This window comes from Drosophila arizonae, chromosome 3 (genome assembly GCF_054131065.1).
Source record: "Drosophila arizonae isolate 15081-1271.41 chromosome 3, UAZ_ARI_1.0, whole genome shotgun sequence".
In the NCBI taxonomy this organism is placed as follows: domain Eukaryota; kingdom Metazoa; phylum Arthropoda; class Insecta; order Diptera; family Drosophilidae; genus Drosophila; species Drosophila arizonae.
Window position 1 is genome coordinate 15,174,012 of NC_142923.1, and position 24,531 is coordinate 15,198,542.

General features: G+C 37.2%; 4 protein-coding genes and 1 long non-coding RNA gene across 9 annotated transcripts; 3 read left to right on the top strand and 2 right to left on the bottom strand.

Moving 5' to 3' along the window:
• Window positions 1-216: 216 nt before the first annotated feature.
• LOC108609607 (uncharacterized) lies at window positions 217-23,548 on the bottom strand. 5 transcript variants are annotated; one of them, XM_089465112.1, is made up of 3 exons: window positions 23,388-23,548; window positions 23,174-23,235; window positions 217-1,267 (listed from the first exon to the last, which is right to left on the bottom strand). In XM_089465112.1, exon 3 carries the CDS (start codon window positions 1,265-1,267, stop codon window positions 320-322), a length of 948 nt encoding a protein of 315 aa, XP_089321238.1. In that variant the 5' UTR covers window positions 23,174-23,235; window positions 23,388-23,548; the 3' UTR covers window positions 217-319. The 5 variants fall into 5 exon arrangements, with proteins under 5 accessions (XP_089321238.1, XP_089321237.1, XP_089321239.1 ...); XM_089465111.1 differs by having other exon boundaries at window positions 23,154-23,235; XM_089465113.1 differs by having other exon boundaries at window positions 23,154-23,235; window positions 23,384-23,548.
• On the top strand, window positions 4,265-5,169 carry LOC108609605 (trypsin 3A1-like). The gene is made up of 2 exons (XM_018001326.2): window positions 4,265-4,503; window positions 4,565-5,169. The coding sequence occupies exons 1-2, from the start codon at window positions 4,265-4,267 to the stop codon at window positions 5,118-5,120; spliced, it is 795 nt and encodes a 264-aa protein (XP_017856815.2). The 3' UTR covers window positions 5,121-5,169.
• On the bottom strand, window positions 4,782-10,550 carry LOC149269718 (uncharacterized). Its single transcript, XR_016268933.1, has 3 exons — window positions 9,878-10,550; window positions 9,579-9,666; window positions 4,782-9,501 (listed from the first exon to the last, which is right to left on the bottom strand). It is a non-coding gene; the product is annotated as an uncharacterized LOC149269718 (long non-coding RNA).
• On the top strand, window positions 7,442-8,395 carry LOC149269719 (trypsin 3A1-like). Its single transcript, XM_089463591.1, has 2 exons — window positions 7,442-7,728; window positions 7,791-8,395. Exons 1-2 carry the CDS (start codon window positions 7,442-7,444, stop codon window positions 8,344-8,346), a joined length of 843 nt encoding a protein of 280 aa, XP_089319717.1. The 3' UTR covers window positions 8,347-8,395.
• On the top strand, window positions 10,577-11,551 carry LOC108609604 (trypsin-7-like). Its single transcript, XM_089463590.1, has 2 exons — window positions 10,577-10,890; window positions 10,953-11,551. Exons 1-2 carry the CDS (start codon window positions 10,604-10,606, stop codon window positions 11,506-11,508), a joined length of 843 nt encoding a protein of 280 aa, XP_089319716.1. The 5' UTR covers window positions 10,577-10,603; the 3' UTR covers window positions 11,509-11,551.
• Window positions 23,549-24,531: the final 983 nt, after the last annotated feature.

Genomic DNA, 24,531 nt, shown 5'->3' on the forward strand with positions numbered 1-24,531 from the left:
TCAAAATGGCACTGTTAATTAACAGATATGTTAAGCTCGAAATGGCACTGTTAACAAATGACCAGTGCTGTAAGCAGGTTACATACTGCTAGTCCCGCTCTATTTTAAAAATCAAAGTTAGTTTTTATTTTTCCATTTATTTCGATAATATTTAGAGATGCGCATACACATTGAATATTCATAAATTGATAGAGATGCTATAAAACTACACACAAATGTTGTTGTTTTGTTTGTTTTATTTAAATATTTACAATAAACAATTAATGGATGGTACAAAAACTTGCTCCTTCTCTCTTCCACTCTTCTTATAAAATAGGCATTAGAATCTCAAGAAGTTATCCGCTCCACCATATGGTCCATGTCCGAAGTGTAGAGCATCCGATGTGGACTCGGATCGAGTGCGCGCATCCAGGACGGAGGCCACTCGCTGCTGGCCACTGATGTAGCCAAGTGAGCCGGAGCCCAAGTAGACGTTGCCGTTGGGCAGTCGGATGTAGCCCAATCCGCCCGAGCCGAGAGCGATGGCATCGCCTTGATTTGCACGCGGCTGCAAGCTTAGGGCCTGCTGTTCTAGGACCAAAGCATTGGCACGCGAGTCCAGCTGGAAGCCAACACCCGTAGACGTGGGCGTGGCACTGGTGCCACTGGCACCCACACTCGCACGATATTGATCCAAGAAGCCGGAGTTGAGGAACGGAGCTGGGCTGTCGCTGATGTCGTTGTCGATGATCTCGATGACCGCATACTGCTTCAGCTGGCGTCCATTGGCCACGTAGGACTCGCCCGGCGAAAAGAGCGCCGTCTTGCCGAAGGGAATGCGCAGCGGCTGGGCAGCAGCCGGAGCACTGGGCACATGAATGGGCAGCGACTGCTGTGTGGGCGCCTCGGCCTGCACCTTGGCATGGGCGTTGCCATGGAAGGTGATCGAGGACAGCGGCGCAGCATAGGCGGGCGCTTGATAGCGGCTCACCACAGGCGCAGTTGGCGTTGGTGGCAGATAGCGGCTGGCCAGGCTCAGCGATGGCTGCTGGATGCGCGTTCGGGGCAGCGGCGGCAGCGCCGGCACAGGGGGCAGCGGCTGCACCGTGGGCAGAGGCGAGAAGTGATGTCCTGTTACAATGGCCGAAGGCGCCGTCGGCGCATAGTGACCCGCAGACGGACGATCGTAGTGATAGCCAGCGGGCTCAGCTGCCAGAGGATGAGCAGCGACCAGCAGGAGCAGGAGCAGGAGCAACAGCCGAGGCAGCTCTGCCAACAGGCGGTACATCTATAAAAGAGAGAGATAGAGTGATTGAGTAAGAGGTGGAGTGAGTCTAGTTTATCACGTCATAATTAATAATGGAAGCCCCAATCAATCTTATAAATGTTTAATGAGACACAAACATAATTGATGAAAATCACTTATATTTTACAGTTAACGGTTTTTTGTTGTTGCTTTGATTTGGCTTTTGTTTATTTGTGGTTTAACCTGTCCACAGTTGATACCCTACAAGCGATCGAGAGAGAGCATATTGACTAAGACAGTGGGTTGGGCATGGATACTATATAGAACTCTATTCATTCATAATAAATTAAATAGATCTATTGCGAATTGCATTAACGTCAGGGCAGCTCAGAGCGTTAACTGACTCCAGCTAGAGTTTTATAGTTCTGATATTCCTATATCTTTATTTAGATACAAAGTATAGCTCAATATAAATATACATTGATATATTTTTATATTTTTCATATTGTTTATTATATTTTAATATTTATCATTTTATAAGTATGTATATATATTATTATTTATGCATGATTTTTTTGTTGTTTTTTAATATGTACCAAAAATTACATCTCTTAAATCACAGAAAAATCATTAATTTGATTAAAAAAAAAATCGCCTACTCTTTATAGAGCATTTAAAGTTCATCAACTCAACATTTCGAGTTCGCGTAATTTAATTGATTTAATTTTGTGGTTGCACGCTTGCAGCAGCCACTGTACGCGCGCTGCGACTGGAAGCTGCGGCGCGTAATTGGCGTGATATTTCAAGCATGGATTGCGGACTCGCATGTGGTTGCCCAAGGCACAGACCGCGATCACTACCGTGGCCAATGGCTATAATGGACTGCGACTAATTAGCCAGCTTAACGAGGAAGCCCTCGACTCTTCGAGCAGCTGTCAGCTGGAATCAATAAGTAAATACCCTTTGGCTCTGGCAGCAGCAGCAGCAGCAGCAGGTGGCAACAACTCCCACCCGCTACTCCATTATCGACTCAAAACGCCCAAGAGTTGATATTAATCAACTGCGAGTCGAGCCACAATTGGCGGTAGGTTCAAATGTGCCTGCCACTGGGTGGACTAGTTGCAGCTTGTGGCGTGTGGCAAAAAGCGCTTTTGTTGCATGCTGTTGTTGTTGTTGTTGCTGTTGTTTCTGTTGTGCTTTGCGCGTGGGCGTCGAGTCAGCGCGGTTCATGGGAACATAACTCAACCATTCAACAGTGTTTTTCTACATCAATTTGGCGCTTAATTAAGCTATTTAACAACAGCAACAACAACAACAACAACAACTAAGGTGAGGCGTGTTTAGGGGTTATAATTGTTAAGCCTTAAGTCGCGCTTGAATTTCTATTGAATCTATTGCAAATGGGCAAGTCGAACATATTGTTTTTGTGAAAATATCTATAACAGACAGCAGGAGGCGTGGGTGATATCATGAAGTAGACACTCGTATGCACTCGAACAGAGTATAGAGTCGAGGGTTTGTCTCTTCATTTATATGTCTGTCCATCTATTTACAAAACATTCAGTCTATAACTCTGTCTCTCCATCTGTAAGTCCTTCCATCTTACCCACCATCCATTTACATTTTTAGCTATAGAGTGATGGCCGTTTATTTCTTATATATAGGATATAGTATTTCCATACTTATACTAGTAGTATATATATATACAATAATATATTAATATATAATAATACAAAATAGACATATGTATATGCATGTACATTTGTACAGATATGAATGTATTCAGGCAACGTCAACTTTGTACTCAACTTCAGCTTGTTCACATGGAATAAAGACTAAAGTCAATGATCACTACCAATGATAATGATGTCTGATGATCAGACGGTAACTACGGACAAGGATCGTGCAACACGTGAATAAGAATATGGATCATTTTTAATAATAACTATTGATCATTTCCTTCTTCTAATCAGGTAGTTCTACTTCATATGAAAACAGGTTTCAGTTAATGCATAGCAATTATATATGCACTACATTTCAAAGAACAATCGTGAAGTTTGCGTATAGCAAAATGATATTGCTATAAATAAATGAAAGTGTCCAATGTGATTTATAAGCAGCCTTCAGCACCAGTTGACAGCTATTCATCGGGCTGATTGCAAATGAGATGAAATGAAATGTGCTTAAGAGCTATGAAGACCGGTTGTTAGCTTACTTAAAATGCTAGCCTAAGTAGATTGCTTATGTAAAACAAAAGCTATATATTAATTACATTACATTTATATGAGAATAAATCAATTATCTTATATCAATCTATATTCCCTTAGAAGGAAAATTATATATTTTGTCATAAGCTAGATTATTAAATATTATATATTTTGTCATAAGCTAGATTATTTATTTATTTAATGTTATATTCCTTGGAAATTTAAAAACTGTCCATGTTTCAATCCTACATTATTTTAATACTCAAGTTATATATTTAGAGGTCGTTAAAAAAATAGGTGAGAGAGATAATAATCCATTAAAAATTACTGGAATCCGAAGAATTATTGGATCTGGCAGTCAAGCAGTCTCGACTAATGCACTCTTTTTTGCTCCATTTTAATTTAGTCAGCAATCATAAACAGTTATATGAATGCAAACTGAAATTAGAAATTTCAATATGAATTTAGTCAAGAGCCGTGTCTACATTAAAACGAAATCATGCAAATTTATGTGACGTTAGGAAAATTATTGCATATGATAACACTGCATCGTTTTTTTTTTTACAAATTAGTTTTTAGCTATCTAAAAGTTTATAAAGGTTCAAATTAATTAACCAAGCTCTGAATAGATGAGCAATTAGGTAACTTTAGTAATCTAAAGTAATTTAAAACTGCTGTTCATAAATTGTATCATAGGCTAGACCTTCATATTCCAATTATTTTATTTTCTAACATTCCTGGATAGTGATATTATTATAAGGCCGTTATCTAAGTCTAGGTCGGCCTTATAAATGCCGAGGGCTTTCTTCTTTCCGCCAGAGTCAACTTAACAATGTCAGTTAAGCTTGTGACTTTGTTGCTGCTCCAAACCGCAATAGCTGTCCTGGCGGGCGTTCGCCCGTTCAATGAGATCTTCAGACAACCTCCGCGCCTCGATGGTCGCATTGTTGGTGGTCAACCTATAAACATAACAGATGCTCCATACCAAATTTTTTTAATAACTCCGGAAATTTATTGCGGCGCTGTCCTGATCTCGAAGGAGTGGATACTAACGGCAGCGCATTGCACCTGGTAAGTCGTTCCGGCAGCATATTTTAATTTCAGAAATTATCCCCTATTTTTTCTACTCCAGGGAAGTTGAAGCCAATTCTATACTCGTGTTGTTAGGCACCACTAAAATCTCCCAAAATATGCAGCTGCAAAAAATCAAAAAGAAAGTTGAACACGAAAAGTACAACTATCCACGTCCCGATTATGATTTTTCGTTGCTGCAGCTGCAGGAACCAATTGAATTCGATGAGACCAAGCAGGCTGTCAAGCTGCCGAGGCAGGGTCAAGATTTTAAGGACGGCGAAATGTGTTTTGTAAGCGGCTGGGGCGAGACACGGAATTCTAATGAGTCAGAGGAGTGGTTGCGACAGGTGAAGGTGCCGCTATTTAACCAGGAGGAGTGCAACAAGATATACGGTCAATTCATCGCTGTGACAGATAGCATGATCTGTGCTGGCTATTCGGAAGGAGGCAAGGATTCCTGTACGGGCGATTCTGGTGGTCCCTTGGTAAATGGGAACGGTGTGTTGGTGGGCGTAGTGTCCTGGGGCAAGGGATGCGCCTTACCCAATTATCCGGGCGTATACGGTAGAGTATCCTATGTTCGTGAATGGATTAGGAAGCACAGCGGTGTTTGATTTGCTAACTAACTAAATAAAAAACCTACAATATGCAGCAATTATAAAATAGTGTCCAATCATTTACCCACACCTATTCCAAAATGCAGAAATGAATAAAAATCTGACGGTATAAAGATTCAGGTCCCTGTATAGCACGCGAAGATCGTGTCTGTCTCAGCAAATCAATTCCGATTCGTATTACTATTACTATTACTATTAATAGTATCGATTAATTTCTATACCAAAATTCAGTTAATAATTATATTTCCAACCTTTCCGAAGAAACTGCTGAGCAAGAGTTAGAGTCTCCAAAATTATATATATATAAATTATATGTATATTTTATAATTGTATTGTTATTATATTTTGAATGCAGGCTGCACAGCTAATTGCCCTTCCATTCGAAAGTCAGTTGCAAAGATAGCCAATATTGCGTTGGCATTTCTTGCAGAGTAGGGCTTTCAAATATCTTTCAAATATTTTATCGATGATATTTTGTTTTGAAAAAATAACTAATTTGATATGCAACTTTAAAAATATCGATATATAAATATTTTAATTATTGCTTCTTAAACTGTAATCCCTCAATAAATTTATAATCCGTCTTAAAAAATAATAGTAATACGAATAAGTATTTTTTATTTAAATGGAAAAGACCGCTGAAATCCAGTATTCGGTACTCAAAAGCATCATAGTGCATCATTTTCATGCGATGCCATATATAATATGTTAGCACTGGTTTTCATTACTTTAAGGCACAAATTACATTTGGCTGTTCCATTAATACTACGTTTTCACCATATTCAATTTTTGTACATTCGCACTTTGTTGAAAGATATATCGATATAATGATATTTTGATATATTTTCAGCAATCCCTTTACAGAGTGACAATAGTCATTCAAATGTCTGTATTGTAGCATATTTTGAGAATCATAGTTGAGTTTGAATTGTGCTAGAATTCTCTGCTGTTATTTTAGTTTAGGTTTCTTAGCTCTCTCTCTAGAGGTGAATTGAAAGCCGGTATAAATTTCAAGTTGAGCAAAGCTTATTTTCTATTGAATTTTTTTTTTTTTTTTTTTTTTTGTACGAATATGGCATTGTTGGTAAAGGGTTTTTCCCTTAATGTGGATTCCAGCTGTGGAGTATATTTGATAATGCAGATTGGCCGGGGCTAGTCACTCCTAGCACCGCAAACTAGACTTTATTACTTGTTTCAATTTGTTTTATCAAGATTGAGTAATAGCGCTGTAATGCAAACGTATATGGGTGCGACAGATTAAAGCCAAGTTGGAGATTGCTTTTAATTTGTGTTAAGAGAAAATTGAGCTTATCATTTAATATGAAGTATTTATGAAATTGAAGTATGCTCGAAAATAAATTGGAAATTTTTAAAAGTAATTTAGTCAACAACCAATAGGTGTATATATTGGAAGAATAAAAGAAAATTTTGTATATGACAAGGGAGAAATTATTGCAGACCTCAACACACCTTCTCGCTTTAAATGAAGCTTTTTATACTCATTCACGAAAGTTAATTATTATCATTCACGATAGTGAGTTAGTATATTGGTTTTGTGCAATGTCCGTCTTGCTGTCCGTTCGTCCGTCTGTTCGTCTGTCCGTATGAGCGCAGCTCAATTCGGCGCTATTGAAATTTGGAACACATGCTCGTGTATATCTCCGATTTACAAAGGGCTTTAATTTTCGCGATCCTCCCACAGGGCAAACCGCAAAAGCTTATATCTGCTAAAGTATAATAGCTAAAAGCTTCAAATTTGGATAGTTAAGTTACTAGTAACCTCCTTTATCGATGACCCAAAAATAATTTTTACGACTCTTTAGGGGCGTGGCATATCGAAGAATACCCTGTAATTTTCACATTTTTTTAGAGTAAGCATTCAAATATAGTTTACCGTTAGCTCGTTCTATGAAGGGGCGTGGCAAATCGGAAAAGATTGAATTTTCTACAGTATTAGAACGAAACTTAACTACTAAATTGCTGATTGGATGTTAATGAGTATTCCGCAGTCGGTAATGCCCGACTGCAACGTTCTTACTTTTTTGTTATCTAGAAATTAGTAAAGTTTTAAAATAATGAACTGAGTTCTAAAGGTATCTTAAGGTAACTTAAGGTAATCAATACAATTTGAAACACTTTTTCATTAATTAAAAATATGCATCAAGGGCTATTCCTGATTTGTCTATCATTTAACAAATATTTTGCATGAAAATATATATTTTCTTCGATAGTGGGATTGTTAGACAATCGCTTTCTAGGTCTAGGTCAGCCTTATAAAAGGCAAGTGCTTCCTTCTTTCCGCTAGAGTCAAATTAACAATGTCAGTTAAACTTTTGACTTTTTTGCTGCTCCAAACCGCAGTAGCTATCCTGGCGGGCGTTCTCACGATACCTCAGCCCGTGCATCACCAAACTTCGCTAATCAACGAGCTCCTCAGACAACCTCCGCGCATCGGTGGTCGCATTGTTGGTGGCCAACCTATAAACATAACAGATGCTCCATACCAAATCTCGTTACAATTATCGTTTCTAATATTCTCGAAGCATATTTGCGGCGGTTCACTGATCTCGAAGGAGTGGATACTAACGGCAGCGCATTGCACCCGGTAAATTGTTCGAGCTGCAGATCCTACTTTCACAAATTAACTTCTTCTTGTTTCTACTCCAGTGATAAGAAAGCTAATCAACTACGCGTGCGGTTAGGAACCTCTGAAATTAAAAGAAATGGGCAGCTTCTACGAATCAAAAAGATTGTTAACCATGAAAAATACAACAATTTAAATTACGATTATGATTTTTCGTTGCTGCAGCTGCAGGAACCAATTGAATTCGATGCGACCAAGCAGGCTGTTAAGCTGCCGAAGCAGGGCCAAGAGTTCAAGGACGGTGAAGTGTGTTATGTAAGCGGTTGGGGCGACACAAGGAACTCTAATGAGTCAGACAAGTGGCTGCGACAGGTGAAGGTGCCGCTGATCAACCAGGAGGAGTGTAGGAAGCAAAACCTTCTAGTCGGCATTGTGACAGATCGCATGATCTGTGCTGGCTATTCGAAAGGAGGCAAGGATTCCTGTAAGGGCGATTCTGGTGGTCCCTTGGTAAATGGGAACGGTGTGTTGGTGGGCGTAGTGTCCTGGGGCAAGGGATGCGCCTTACCCAATTATCCGGGCGTATACGGTAGAGTATCCTATGTTCGTGAATGGATTAGGAAGCACAGCGGTGTTTGATTTGCTAACTAACTAAATAAAAAACCTACAATATGCATCAATTATAAAATAGTCTCCAATCATTTACCCACACCTATTCCAAAATGCAGAAATGAATAAAAATCTGACGGTATACAGATGCTACCAATTCCGATTGCTACTACAATTATTATTACTATTAATAGTATCGATTAATATTTATACAAAAATTCAGTTATAAATTTTAACATCTACATAGGAATGAGTTTCTGAGCTAGAGGTGGTAGTCTCCAAAATCATTCACGAACTGAGTGTATTGTTTTTGTGCAATGCACTATGGTCCAGATTACGTTTTTTTTGGCATAAAGTCGAAAAATTTATTTATAAGATCCAAACTTCGCACATTTTATTTTTATGGCACTAATAATTTGTACACCAAATTTTGGATCAGTGCGACCACGCCCACTCTTGCCGTCCTTGCTAACTAGAAGAAGTATATTTTTTGTAGAATTAAACATTTTTTTTTTTTTTTTTTTTTTGATCTATTTAGTTATTTCTATTTCATTTTCTTCTTCATCTAATTCAATATTATAATAATTATTATCCTCATTATCATCAGAATCATTCTCCAGTTCGTTGTCATTTGAAGCTGTACACGGAAGCTCTAAAAGATTTAGCACCTCTTGTGAAAAGGTTTTTTTTTTTTTTTGTATTCTTTCTTTCTCTTTCCTTTAAGCAAACACTTGATGCGATGAATCCATAGCTCTGTAAAAAATATCAGCCATAGTATTGATCCGACTATTTTTTCGTGAGTTTGACAATCTGTCTTTTTTGTAAATTTTATTGCGTGCTTCTGAAGCCTAATGATCCTAGGGGAACCAAACTCGAATTATTTATTTGGTATCGCCAAAGCTGGTAATAGATGCAAATAGGATAAGGTTGGGCGTCCCGTTTGCTGTGGGGTCTTGCAGTTTTCATTAACAGTAATTGATATTTTCGACGCCAGCCATACAGTATGCTTAGACCAGAACCGTTCAAGCATATAGTTACATTTGGGTAGATATCTGATTATACTGATTTTTTATCTATTTCTTTCTTTATCTCATATTCGATATTGTTTTTATTTATATTGGTGTAAATCCAATCCGATACCAATTGAATTTGCCGGTTGTTGCTGCGCCATATATCAATAAGTGCCTATAAATTAACAAATTGTGAAAAAAGGGGGACGAACGGGGATGAGTTTTAGGTTTCCCATGGAAGACAAGACTCACAAGTACAATCTGGACCAATTAGTTTCTTTCAGCATGGAACAGCTTATTAGTTATATTCCACGAAACACGGAGAACGCATGTTAATTTTCTAAGAAAATACACATAAATTGAACATTACACGAAACTAAAATTCACAATCTATACATAAAATAAAACATTATATTAGATAGTGCATGGAAGTTCATGTTCCATAATTAAGTTCAATTTTCTGGATTAAATTTATGCGTGTGGCAGAACACAAAGCAACAGATGATTTTTGCTCCAATTTTTATTCAATAATCAGCTGATGGATAGCTCACTTTTAAAAGCTCTCATAAGGCTTTGGTTTCACTTCTAAAGATTTGTATTATCATTTTTATAATGTATGATGAATTTACTTTAAGACATCGAAAAATAGACTTTATGCCAAAAAAAAAAAAAAAACTAAGTTTGGACCATAGTGCAATGTTCGAATTGCTGTCCGTCCGTCTGTCTGTCCGTTCGTTTGTAGATCCGCTCAAGATCAAAAAGCTATGGCGGATATATCTACGTCCATTGGGGAGGCGTAGCAAATCGATTACGACTGTATGCACGAATAAATTGGAAATTTTTAAAAGTAATTTAGTTAATAACCGATACGTGCATATATAAGAAAAGCGAATAGAAGACAACTTATATGACATGAAAGAAGTTGTTGCAGACCATAAAACACTTCTTCGCTTTAAATTAACCTTTTTGTTATCGAGAAATTAATAGTTTGAAAATATTGAGCCATGCTCTAATGAAATGAGCAAACAGGTAATTTAAAGTAGCAAGGTAATCTAATGAAATTTAAAACACCTTTTCATTGACTCAAATAATGCATCAAGATTATTCCTGACTTGTCTATCACTTAAAGAAATATTTTGTGCATTCATTTTCTAATTATTTTTGTATGCCAAGTCAACATTCTTAGATAGTGGGATACTTAGATAATTGTTTTCTGGGCCTGGGTCGGCCTTATAAAAGCCAAGAGCTTTCTTCTTTCCGCCAGAGTCAACTTAACAATGTCAGTTAAACTTTTGACTTTTTTGCTGCTCCAAACCGCAGTAGCTGTCCTGGCGGGCGTTCGTTCTATACCACAGCCAGACCAGCGGCAACCTTCGCTAATCAACGAGCTCCTCAGACAACCTCCGCGCCTAGATGGTCGCATTGTTGGTGGCCAGCCTATAAACATAACAGATGTTCCATACCAAATCTCGCTGCAAGAATCGTTTCTAATATTCTTGAAGCATATTTGCGGCGGTTCACTGATCTCGAAGGAGTGGATACTAACGGCAGCGCATTGCACCCGGTAAATTGTTCGAGCTGCAGATCCTACTTTCACAAATTAACTTCTTCTTGTTTCTACTCCAGTGGTAAGAAAGCTAATCAACTACGCGTGCGGTTAGGAACCTCTGAAATTAAAAGAAATGGGCAGCTTCTACGAATCAAAAAGATTGTTAACCATGAAAAATACAACAATTTAAATTACGATTATGATTTTTCGTTGCTGCAGCTGCAGGAACCAATTGAATTCGATGCGACCAAGCAGGCTGTTAAGCTGCCGAAGCAGGGCCAAGAGTTCAACGACGGTGAAGTGTGTTATGTAAGCGGTTGGGGCGACACAAGGAACTCTAATGAGTCAAACGAGTGGCTGCGACGGGTGCCGTTACCGCTGGTCAACCAGGAGCAGTGTAGGAAGGAAAACCTTCTAATCAACATTGTGACAGATAGCATGATCTGTGCTGGCTATTCGGAAGGTGGCAAGGGCGCCTGTCACGGCGATTCTGGTGGTCCCATGGTCAATGGGGACGGTATGTTGGTGGGCGTAGTGTCTTGGGGCAATCCGTGCGCAAAACCTAACCATCCGTCCGTATTTGCTAGAGTATCCTATGTTCGTGAATGGATCAGAGAGCACAGCGGTGTTTGACTTGCTAACTAACTAAATAAACAACCTTCAGCAGCAATAATAAGATAGTATCCAGTCATTTATGCACACATATCTCAATTGGCTATGCAGATCGCAGCACAGCGGATAAAATTTTTGTAGGATCGTATATAGATTTTTATAAAGTTTAGATATTTGTTATGCTTCGGATACCGGTTCTCAATCCACAATACAAGGGTGTTTGTGAAACAAATCAGTTCTAATAATACAGATCAGTGGCTGTCAACTGCGCTGTCAACTGCGCTGTCAACTGCGCAGTTAGCAGAGTGCGTGCAAATGCGTGTGTGATTCAGGGAATCGAGTAGTCAGCTAGAGCTTTCTGGCTTGTTCTTCCCAAGTACAGATTTCAGCGGCAGATTTTGATACAATCTCTGTGTTGGCAAAGTCTGTTGCCTAAGTCCTTTGTTTGGCTCGGTCTATAAATCAGCTGACACGCACAAGAAAAAAAAAGAAAAAGAAAACAACTAAGAAGGCTCTAGTCGAGACTGCTCGACTAGGAGATACCCTGGACCCTCTAAGCTGATATTCTACTCATTCTGCACTTCTTTTAGGCATACATGCATACACACGCATTCACATGTACATATAATCACTGCGCTGCAGTGTGGGCTATATTATGAGAATTTACTTGTTGAATAATTTCATTTGTAGACATATGTACAAACTTAATGAAACTTCCAGAGCGTAATCATATAGTTAATATGTGTGTACAATCTATAGCACAAGTCCCTAGTATTCGAAATACGTTTTTTACAAATTGGTGGCGAGGAGGGCGTGATATCGAAAATCTGCGAATGGTACACACGAGTATGCATGTCAAATTTCAGCTCTCTAGCTCTTATAATTTCTGAGATCGACGCACTCACACGGACGGACGGACAGGGCTATATCGATTCAGCTCGTCGTGCTGATCAAGAATATATATATTTTATGGGGTCTGCGATGACTCCTTCTGCCTGTTACATACTTTTCACAAAACCATTATACCCTGATTTTCCATTTTTAATAGGTTTAGGGTATAAAAATAAAGCGCACACAATTCTCAAGATTCGTATAGCCCCAGATTCCATTTGTAATAAATTTTGCGCTCCACAATGTCCACAATAAATCAATAAATGTGACCGAACGCAACTTTTTGTGCAGTTTTGTATCGAGTTTTTTTTTTTTTTTTTTTTTTTTTTGCTAATTTTTTGCATACGCACCCAACGCATTTTTTACGATCACAGCCATTGCAGCGTGTGCCAAAAGTGGACAAGAAAATGTAAAAAAATGCACTTGGCAAAAAGCGAACACTGGCCCAAAGCAGAGCAAAAAGCGCGTTGAGACTGTCGCAGCAAAAAAAGAAAACTAAAAAATATATATGTATATACTGTAGTATCTAGTATCTAGAGCTATGATAAAACAGATTTCATTTGCGCAGAATGAAAGATGTAAGTAAAAGTTGAGTAAGAAATATATGAATATTTGCATAAAAACTAAGCCAAAAAAGATTTCGCTGTATTATAAGTCTCTTGCAATCTCCAGCTCTCATCCTCTCAGCTAACTCTTGAGTCGATATTTGAGCAGCCTTTTGCTGTGATTCGTGCAACTTTGAGTGTACTTGACGCGCACTTGAAGCCTGCGCCATCGAAAGCTGTTGCATCACTGCAACACTTTGGTTTGCCTTCTGGCCCCTTTATGCGAGCAGGCTGGCCATAACAGAAAGCCGCTCGAAAGGCACTTGGCCAAAGGCAGCCAGCCAGCTAGTCAGCTAGTCAGATAGTCAGCCGGCCAGCCAGGCTGGCGATGCCGATTGTCGATTGCCGATTGCAGTTACAGTTACAGTTCAAGTCTCAGATCTCGCGTCGCGGCTCTAGACGCTCAGGTCTCAATTCGCTGTTGGCCATTTCGAATTCAATGAATGAATTGCATTGATTGAGCGACGTCGCACGCACCTCACTTCGAACTGGTCCATAATAGCAACAACAACAACAAGAGCGAACAACATCCACATCCATTTAAGTGCTATGCGTCTCACTCCTTCCCTCTCTCTCTCTTTCTGTCTCTCTCTTCTGCTACGCGCTCTATAAATTTCGTTTGTCGTTTGATTTTCCACTCGCTGCTCCTGCGCCGAAAAAAAAACTGTGTCAAACTACGGCGTTTGATTTGTTGTTAACTTTTGCGTGGCACTCAATTTTGTATTTCGTTATATATACATATATATATTTTTTTAATATACCCTCTGCTACTATATATATTGTTATTTATTATATTTTCTATTTGGATGGACTAATGAAAGTGTAACTATGCAGCTAATTAATAGTACAATGCGTTAGGCAACTGGTTTAAAGAAACGATATTAAATTGAACGAAATCTGTATATATTTTTATCTTGTCCTTCAGTCCATCCACCTATCTATTTATCTATCCATCCAACTATCTTTTTATCAATCCAACTATTAATTTTTTTTATTAATATCCATAGATGAGTCTCGTCCAAAATTCTATATAGTCTATAGATTACGTACTTTCATTATCAAATTTTAAACTATAAATATAATTTAAAGGCACATATTAATGTCATGTACAGGGCATTATTTAGTCGTACATGCCCAACAAAAGTCAGTTGGTCATTTTTTTTTTTTTTTTTTTTTTTTGGCGCGATTGCATCAGTTAACGCAGCAACGCAGCAACGCAGGCTCCCAGTCATATATATATATATTTGGGACGGAAATTAGATTTTTGTGCAAATAATTAAAATCCTTGGATACATAAACTTATTTCTTTTTTGGCTAGTTGGTTTTGGGCCTGCGTGTCCAATGCGTTTGCCGCTCACTTTGCTGGCCAGGCTGGGGGCGAAATGTGGCCAAGATTGGGCCATAAAATGCAATCAATGTGCGTATATTAAGTTACCCAGTAGCAGGATGTCACGTCTTACCCTGGAATTGGGCAATCGCTAGATGTTGTGCGGCGGGCGTCACATGAAAGTGCGTCACAATTATTTACTGTTTTTATTTCTTAATGAAGTGAAACCCGTTTAATAAACTGGTCCGATTGGTCAGTCGGTCAGGAGGGTGGTCTAAATATATATTCGAGTTCCACTCATCGAAACGCACAGTCAACGCACCTCAATAATCAAATCAAATCATCCTCCTTAAAAACGACGACTGCTCCATGGTACAGGCGATAAAAATAAAATAGAAACACCAAGAAAACATACAAAACATAATAATTAATGATCCCAGCGAGACTAAAAAACTGTCTTATGACAAATGTTGCGTATACGCAACGTGCGCCGCTGGCAACATAGAAACAAAAAGCGACGCGAGACTTTGCAGCTCCGCACGCAGAACTCTGAATGCTCTAAAAAGTGTATAGATATTTATTTATATTTAAATTTGGATATTAAACTGATTTAAAATTGAAAGTTTATTTAATTTGATATATTTTTAACAGATTATAAATTAAATTTTACTGAAAATGTTAAGTCAAGATTTATTGATTTCATAATAAAAATATATTAATCATAAGCACATAAATATTTAATTGAAGTTCATTGTATTGATTTTTGATTATTCTTTTACATTTCTAGTAAGTTCGTAAAAGTTATAATGACAATTTGATTGAGCAACTTTATTACAACAATTTCAGGTCTTTCCGATGAGGAATTATGAGCCTGTCAACTTTTTATGAATCATAAAAAGCAGTTGACAAATTTATAATTGATTTCAAATTACATATAGCATGAAGAACAGTTTGGTATAAATATGACAATATGCCAAAATGGTTTTCCGAATGGTTTTTGGAATCCATATAGTGAACTTTTATAATTATTATTATACTTTTTTTTTCAATATAGATATAACAATATTATCATGTAATATTTTTCGTGTTCCTATCATACATCAGCTTTACTCAGTTATACAATTTAATCAATCATATTCAAATGTTGTTTATTGCTCTCCCTCTCTCTCTTTCTCTCGTTAAGCAGCTGTCAATATCGCATGAATCCAAATGCATTTCTAACGACGTGGCTACTAAACCTTTTAGCAAATCTCAAGAGTATCAGAGCGAACGACAAGTTTTTAATTATCCGTACAACGTGGGCCTTTCGAATGCGTAAACTAGTTAGATGTTGTTGGTCAGGCAACGCAGATTTCAATTAAAATCCAAGCGCTGTTTCCAGTCTCTGGGAAGGCAGATAGCATTAGGGTGTGCCAGAGCGTTGGAGTTGTCGCTGCATGCTTTTGCGGAGCTCCATCGCCATCTGCTTTGAGCCTGGCGGCGTTCCAAGAAAAACAAAAAGCCAAAAATTTGCGTAAGTCAACGCGTAATTCGAGCGCCGCCTTTCCAAATGGCTTCCAATCTGGCATCGGCATCGCCATCGACATCGACATCGCAATCTGCCAGCCCCACTGCGTCCAAGGCTGCGCCAGCCCAAAAGCACTTTTGGCTCTAGCACCGAGCGGGAGGGAAACGGAGTCCAGGCCGCTCGCCTGCCTTGTAATACGCGTCGCTCGACACACACACGCACACAGCTAAATTGATTGACTCGAGGCGTTTTTCTATCGTACGCATTTTACCTGGCATCTGTGCCTGGCTCTCTGTGGCTTCGGCTCTTTGCTGTTTCACGCCAAATGCGACCGCATTAAAAACATTGCTAATTGATGTCGTTCACAGGCCTCGCCGCCTGCTTGCCGCCCGCTTACCGTTTGCGCGTTGCAACAAGTTGCACGTTGCAACAGCAGATCATTTGTCAACCGAGCAACTGCAACGGCAGCATTCGGGCAATCTTAATTCGTTTAATTGCCCGTGGGGTGCCAGGCACTTAAAAGCCAATTTAGAACACTTCTCTCAAACACCAGCAGCAGCAACAACAACTACATCAACAATTTCGTAATATTTATAAACAAAATTTCCGAAAAGCCTGAACGAGAAGCTTAGAAGAAGTTATATGACAAAATACTTGTAGAAAATTAAGATTCCAAAATCTTAGGCTAACAAGCCTGCCATTATCAAATTTCCAGCTGAACATTGTCATATGAATAATTTTCATTTTTTAAGAAAAGTAACAAAAATTAAATCAAATAATAAGTTTGCCTGGAATACCTGAGTAATGAATTATCTGAGGCAATAGTAAAGCAAACTTTATACAACAAATAAAAGAAAATCCGTAATGCTTATTAATTGTTGAGCTTTTAATTTACCCCAAGACTTTTGAAATATTTTTACAAATTTCATCAAGCAAAGAAATAAAGACAAAAGTATCAAATAAATTCTTCAAATATTCTAATTTCATATATTAAAATTAATGAATATTTTGCAAATTGTTTATTTTTTTTTATTTTTATTTAATTTTTTTGTTGCGATAAATCTTATAGCAAAATGTTAAAAAGAATTAATGTATTATAATTGTATGCAATTTTTTTTTATTTATTTATTTATTTTTTAATAACCAGATAAACCCATTTTGAAGCATAACAAATTTTAAAGTAACAAATATGGTAACACAGCAAACTGAGTACTCTAAAAATGAATTGATTTATTGAAAAAAAAAAAAAAGAATTAGCGCATTAGTAGTTCATACATTTTTGTTATAGTTAGCTATATTTATTTATTATTTTAGTTTATTTATTATTTTGTTTAGTTATTGCATAAAATCCAGTAATTAATAAATAATATATTATATTGTATTATTTTTCTCAACTCTTTTCAAGCTTTCCGCGGAAATAAATTTTTAGTAACATTGTAAGGTAATAAACCCAATTTTTATTTCAACTTATGCTTATAACGATTTGCCAAATGTATATACCTCTTAGTAGAGTATACAAATCTGGTTTTTCTGCTTGCAAACAGAGCAAAATTGAAGAATTTGTATTTTAACGTGTTCAATAACCTGTGAAAGCCGTATACAGGTAAGGATGAATGGTCTCCAAACAGGGACAAATCATTGGGAATACCATAATGATTCTGAATAATATTGTTTTTTTAGACACAGATACTAATAATAAACATGATTTTAATAACCTCGAACTGCAACTTTCTTGGAGCCAAACACACGCAATCAATTAACACATTCAATGTTCTCTTTTGTAAGAATTCGTTATTAAAGTTAACGCCTTGTGCTCGATAGTTTATGGCAGCGGCTGTTGCGCCGGCCACGCCCACATGCGTTTACCACTCGCCCAAGCCCCAAAATGTGTAATGGAACAGGCCAAAAAGACATTGCACAATAATTTGCATTAAATGACAGCCATAGACAAGCCGAATTGACCCAGATACCTGATAAAAAAAATGTGTAGCCAGTATAACCCACGATGACAGGTGTTAACACTCGCTGCCAATGGAAGCCAATAGAATTGGCCAAGACTAGCACCGTAGAACGAAGAGCCAATGAAGTAATTAAAGCGCTATAATTATGAAAATCAATTCGAACATAAAAAAAATCTATGAGAACAGATAATGTAATTAATCAAGTTTGAATGTAGAAGAGAAGATAGATTGGAGGTGGGGGTCTAATGGTTACGCAACTAGAAGATACGGGTTATACACACACATGTATAGTATATGCAATTAATTAAAGCATTTGCCTACTTAATTATGGCTAGAATCTAAAACAGATTAGAATGGAATACTTCAAACTACTTATAAATATAAGATGCTTAGACATTTTTATAGCTTATCTTTTATTACTCAGTTGGCACAAGCTTTAGACGCTGTTCATTAATACGTACATATACGTCTTTATAAAATAACTACTTAAGCTAATTGAAGTTCGTTGCCTCAGTCATTTGCTTTTGTTTTGAGAAAATAACAGAAAAAAAGACTTGGTTTAACAATTAGATATCTACTTACAATATCATAGGCTGACAATCAGAGCAGTTGACAGATTTTTTTCTTATAATTGTTCTCATTGTTTTTTTTTTTTTTTTTTTTTTTTTTTTTGGCATACGACGCGCTGCCATTTCGAATGTCAATGGTTGAGCTGCTGCTAATTGCCACAAAGTGTCAACTAAATGCTGTTAATGCTGTCACAGCTCTTGTTGCAGTTGTTGTTGGTGTCTAGGTAGTACTTCCAATTTTTTTTTTTTTTCAATTTTTTGTTGTTGCTTACTATTTTGGTGGGGCACATTCTAACGCCTGTGACATATCACGAACTTTGGTTTTTGAGAAATGCAAATGCAAATTCAGTTAAAAGATAAATTTGCATTGCGCTCGCATTCAAATTGAGAAATCAGCGCGCAGAGATTCGTAGAAATCGAAAGGCATGCGTGACTGGCCAAATAACTGACAAACCCAAAATCTTATGAAAAACAACAACAAAAACCACCGAACACAAACAAAAACCCAAACTGATTGACTTACTGTCCAATTGAACCCGTCTTTGAACTCTGACCAAATAATGCTCATAATAGCCAATCGCTTGATCTTTCGGCTGGCCCAAAACGCCGCAGGGCAACCTATACAATAAACCCTTTTGTAAGACTTGAGGAGATAAATAGAGAATTGCTTTGATTTCAGAGCGACAGCATCAAAATCGGAAGACTTCTGTGTGAATCATGCGATTGAGGGGCCAATGCCATTAATTACATGTTAACCTGTTTGCATTGTTTGAGCCATTCAGTTTAATTTGTCATTCATTTTATTAGTTTAATAGCATCTTAATATATTTGCTTGTAAGTGAGAGGTTTGCCCTCTTTCATAATTAAGTAAAGAGATTTTAAGGCAAAGAGAGAAAGGTAGATAGAGTGAGAGACAGACAGAGAGAGAATGCATTAGCATGCACTCCATTCCATTTCATTTCTCATAGTTCTCTTTCACGTCTATTGCATGCACAACTATTAGAATTGCCTGAGAGGTAGTCTTCAGTAAATATTTTTATACATATTTCCTTTAAAGACTCAGGTAGCTCTAAAATATATTCAATCAAGTCGATCACAGCTTTTGTATTACTTAGAACTTGAACACGTTTCCTGATTCCAGCCTGAAGTTTTCTTCAGACTTGCTCAATCTTTAATCATTCTCATTCTCCCATCATCTATCCAAGCATCAATCATTTCGTGACAAAATTATAATAAAATCCCAAAGGTTACAGGTAGAGATTCGTGACAATGATATTTTATTTAAGGCATAGGGCACAGCCCACAATTGGCCTTATAATGAAGACTGCAGGGTATTCGAAATACCCGATAGAGAACATTAAGACACGAGCTGATGAAATAATATTAAATTGACTTTTACTGACTTTTGACTGGCGCCGAAGGTTAGTTTCGTTTATTTCGGGGCTACTGAATTTAATTAGCCAACAATCCCACAAGATTCATAGAAGTTTGTTTTGTAACTTCTTTTTGATTTGTAGACAGCACGCTGGGTCTTGTTTTTCAGTTTCGATTGTGCATCGAATCGGATGGAATGCTCGTTGATTTCTAGACGAATGTTTTAGATTCAATTGAATTCGTGTATGTTTGCCCTTGTTGTAGTTTGGCTTGTGTTTGTTTTGATTATCGTATCGATTTACAACTCTCATTACGTAATGAGCCGCTGACGTTGCACTTATTGTTGTTGACGCTGAGCTCGCTTGTAATTGAACTCTGAACCCAAATGTTGGTTAATTTGTATGCCTAGCCAAAACTGATTCCGTTTGTTACACAACCAACAACAGCCATCAGACTGGGGTACGCCCAGGCAACTGGCCCAGTGAGGGGCCTTGAATGCACTTGAGGTTAGCCAGAGATGCCTGCCCGGGCCTGGCCTGCAACGAGCCGTGGCTCGCTCCAAATGTGACTTTAGCAGGCCAGCTCGACTAGGCAATCACTTGAGCCGCTCTGCTGAAACTCAATTAATGTCGTTAGTTTCACTTGAGTCTGTCGAATAATGCATTTGGCTTTTTGCTTCGAGCCTAGCAATTGTCAATCAGGCCGTACGCATTTCTGGGCGCAGTCGGGCCTGTGGCATATAGCTTATATAGCTTATATAGCTTATGGCATGTGGCATGTGATATGTGGCATATGGCATATGGCTCGCCCTGCCTCAAGCTAGTGCCAGTTGCGCTTAGAACCAAGTCCAATTTGACTTTGCAATGCGTCGACTTCATTAAGATAAATATCAGTGTTCCCTGTTCTATTAGTCAAGCAGCTGTCATAGCTCAGCTTATTTATGGCCAATCTTAACGCAGCCAAAAGCCTATCAAAATAAGCTTAATTTAATTAACAAGGTATTTAAGACTAACTCTAACTCAATTCAAGTGAAGCTCTAAAAATAAAAAAAAAATAAAAATAAAAATTTTGATTTTCATGATTTGTTTAAAATTTTTAATTTATATATTTAAAAAATATGTTTAAAAGCATTCAATAGTATTTCAATAGCAAAAACAAATTTAAATTAAATATAAAATTAAAAAAAAAAAACATACAAAAAAGATGTTCAAAATAATTTTGGCGTCAAGTCAAATAATTTTATATGCATACAAATATTTTAAAAAACATATATATTTTTTTATTATAAATATAATTTTGTGACAGTTACATATAATGCATTGATAATATTTTAAACATTTTTCTTATTAATTTCAAAGTTAGACAGAGTCGAATTATAATACTGATACGAGTATTTTGAATACAACAAACTTATATGAGGTAATACAGTTAAATAGGTTAACATGTGCATTTGCTAATGCTTATGTATATATTTCGCTGCCGTTTATAGTAAATGAGAGCAGGTGGTTTGCGCTCTGTGCAAGAGTATGCGAAATGTGAATTTAATGCGGCTCGTTAATTGGCAGCTTGTACCAATGTATGGCATAGTTTATTATCTTCATTAAAGTTGTCAAAAAATAAAAGAAGAAAATGACGAATAAAAACAAAAGATGCGCACTGGGAAAAAATTAAATTTATATCTGATATATCTGATTGTCGTTGAATTGCGTAAAAGTTGACTTTGTCTCAGCTATGACAAGAACGTAAAATGTCAATCAAATTAATCAGACAGCCTCAAGTCCAAGCTCAATGGCTATTGTCCAAGCGACTGGCCTTTCATATGACTTTATTTAATTTACACAATTTGAAGTCGTGGGAATTAAATTTGCATATATGCAAATCGAATATTCGCATATATGCAAATCGAATATTCGCATATTGTGCGAATCTTAGCCAATCTTTTCTTCTATTTTGATATTGCTTGGCTTGGTCAATGTCATGCAACATGTAATCCGATGTTGGCCATAAAAAGTTACTTTCAAGCCGGAAGTGAAGGAGTGCACCGAATTTGAATGAGTGGCTATAAATATTTTATGAATTGATTGCATGGCAATCAAAAGACTTAGGCAACAAACTGGCGAATAGCTCAATAGACTTACTAAGAAATATCTGAAATGCCAATAAACGAAATGCGTTAAGCAGTTAACACGCCGCACGTTACAGCCAACAAATGTTGGCCGAGAGCCGTACATGAATAATTCATTAGGCAGGATCAACGGAGGTTGCAGACCCGAGACCAGAGACTCAGAGACTCAGAGCCTCAGATATTTGGAGCACTCTCTGTAGTTCGCCCTGGTGTTTGACAATCTGTCGCTGGCAGATCGTATTGTATGTTAATTTGTGTTCATTACAAGCGAACTCTTTGTGTGCGCGACCTACCACAGCTAGAGCCGCAATGGCTTACTCAGCTCGACTCTCGCAATCCATTGCCGAATTTGACATTTTCAATTTCAATTTCGATTCAATTTACTGACTGCACTTCAGTGTCTCGTTGTTGCTCAATTAAAATTAATATGCAAATTTGTTTAACTAACTCTTGCTCTTGCTCTTGCCGCCTTTGACATCTGTCCAATTGATTATAGACAAATCGAATTACAATAATAATGATTGCATACTTTCACCAATACATTGACATATGTATGTGAACATATGCACTGAAATCTGGAATTCTCAGCTGAGCTGACATTGTTCTCCCAACAAAGCAGAAACCAGAATCCAGCTGACAGCATGAGCTGTTCAATAAATTGTATATTTAACATGTCTAATTGTGAATTTATATGTTTGCTAAATTTCGCAAAAGTCGCAGTTGTTTGAAGCTGTTGAGCCTGAACGTATTCAAGTTATATAATTTACTTAAATTCCATGTGCTGCTCTGCTGGTTTAACATTAATTATTCCGTATTAATTATGCATGCTTTGAGAATTTAAAATTTAATTATTGAGAATTTTTGTTTATTTTGATTTATATTTTTAAATTATTCTCTAAGCTATGTTTTATGTAAATTTAATTTTTGTTTTTAAATGTTATAGAATTCATTTAATTTTATTATTTGAGCAATTCGTTAATTACTTACTCATTTACTTTTAAGAATTTAAAAGACTTTTTTTCAGTTTTTACTAAGGTTAATCAATAGTTTGAATGCAAGTTAATATCTGTATAAACATTTTTATAGATGTGAACGATAAAAAGACAAAATTTTTGTATAGAAGGGATAAAAAAAATTTTTGTTTTCATCTGCTAATTAAATTTTAAAAATTTCCATTTTGACTATTTCCTGCTTATATTTTCTCTATTTAATATTTATTCTTAAATAATAATTTACTGAAAATAGACCTTATAAATTTTAAAGAGTAAGAATTTAATAACATTATTAACTTCCTTCACAAAACTCACCTTCGATATTTTTATAATACCTTCGATATATTAAATTCCGCTAATAAAAATATGTATCCAAAATATTGCGTATACGTCACAGCTGCAAATGCAAATTTTTATTGGAAATTATGAATAAATTTGCTATAATTAAATATAAATTAGCACAGTTTTGCACGCACAAAGGATGCTCGCAGATTTACTTTTATAGAGTATATATATATACACATAAATATATATGTACTTAGCACCTACACTTCACTTCCGCGCCGTTAGTTTAGTTATAAATAAAAAATATCTAGAAGATACTTTTTAGTCGCGCACGCGTTGCTTTCAGTCTGAAGCCGTTTGCTCCACTGAACCACTTTTTATGCAACGCCAAGTTGAAGTAGCCAGCGACTCGATCCGTCTCAGACTGAGAGCCGAGACTGAACAGACAAGCCGAAGTCTTAGTCGCAGTCGAAGCCGAGATGCAAGCGAGTCGTCGCCTCAGCCGATTCAGTTCCAGGCGAAGATATTTGAGGTTTGTGTCTCCGCTAAGCGCCCACTGTGCATGTACTACATCTATTTCAAGCACGTCAAGTTGAATGCATTCGATTATCGCTTTGATGCGAACTGCTGTCCATGGCCTTTGTGCGACTTAATTAAATTTGCCAACTTATTTTTCTCCTGTTGTTTTGTTTTGGTTTGTTTTTGGCCAACTTTGCATAGTTTGTTTATTGTCAATTGGATAAATCATTCGTAAATTAGTCATAAATTGTTAACCGAACCACAAATTTACGTAGCGCCGGTGGCACTTTGGAATTGGCAAACAATTCATTTTTCAACTGCACGCTCTGTGTGTCTAGTTTTCTAGTTTTTCCTTTTTCGCTTGATTATGGAAATCATAAATTTAATTTAATAACTTTATTCGAACAATTCAAGCGGAATTCTCGATCGACACGCCTCGCCGCTTTATCAACCCATAAACTATACAAAGTGGCAGCGTGCGCATGTAAAGTTTCATAATCATTTGGGGTTCAAGCATAATTTGAACACGGCATCTGTATGGCTCGCATGCCACACCATGCGGCATGTGGCACAGAGCGTGTTGTGGCAGCCAATACAACCCCAATGGGTCACACCAAAGTGAGTGTGAATTATTGCACTTTGCCTGAACACGACATCCACTGGGCCCGCACTGAACTGAGGTCCGCAATCCGTGGCTACATATTGACAAAATATCCACCAAATTTGGCGTTAGTACACGTCTCTAAGTTTCTACGGCCATATTGCATATGGCCAGGCACTCAAATTGTGAGCCACGCCAAGCTAAATGTTATCTAAATGGCATTCATTTCACTCGCTTACATAAACTCGAACAGGCCTCTGCAAAAAAGGTTGTGCAATCCATTAGACT

Bases quoted from the DNA above. Each gene is read 5' to 3' on its own strand.
- LOC108609605 (XM_018001326.2), top strand. From the start codon at position 4,265: ATGTCAGTTAAGCTTGTGACTTTGTTGCTGCTCCAAACCGCAATAGCT. The intron at 4,504-4,564 runs GTAAGTCGTTCC...TTTCTACTCCAG, and splicing joins ACGGCAGCGCATTGCACCTG to GGAAGTTGAAGCCAATTCTA.
- LOC108609604 (XM_089463590.1), top strand. From the start codon at position 10,604: ATGTCAGTTAAACTTTTGACTTTTTTGCTGCTCCAAACCGCAGTAGCT. The intron at 10,891-10,952 runs GTAAATTGTTCG...TTTCTACTCCAG, and splicing joins ACGGCAGCGCATTGCACCCG to TGGTAAGAAAGCTAATCAAC.
- LOC108609607 (XM_089465112.1), bottom strand. From the start codon at position 1,267: ATGTACCGCCTGTTGGCAGAGCTGCCTCGGCTGTTGCTCCTGCTCCTG.
- LOC149269719 (XM_089463591.1), top strand. From the start codon at position 7,442: ATGTCAGTTAAACTTTTGACTTTTTTGCTGCTCCAAACCGCAGTAGCT. The intron at 7,729-7,790 runs GTAAATTGTTCG...TTTCTACTCCAG, and splicing joins ACGGCAGCGCATTGCACCCG to TGATAAGAAAGCTAATCAAC.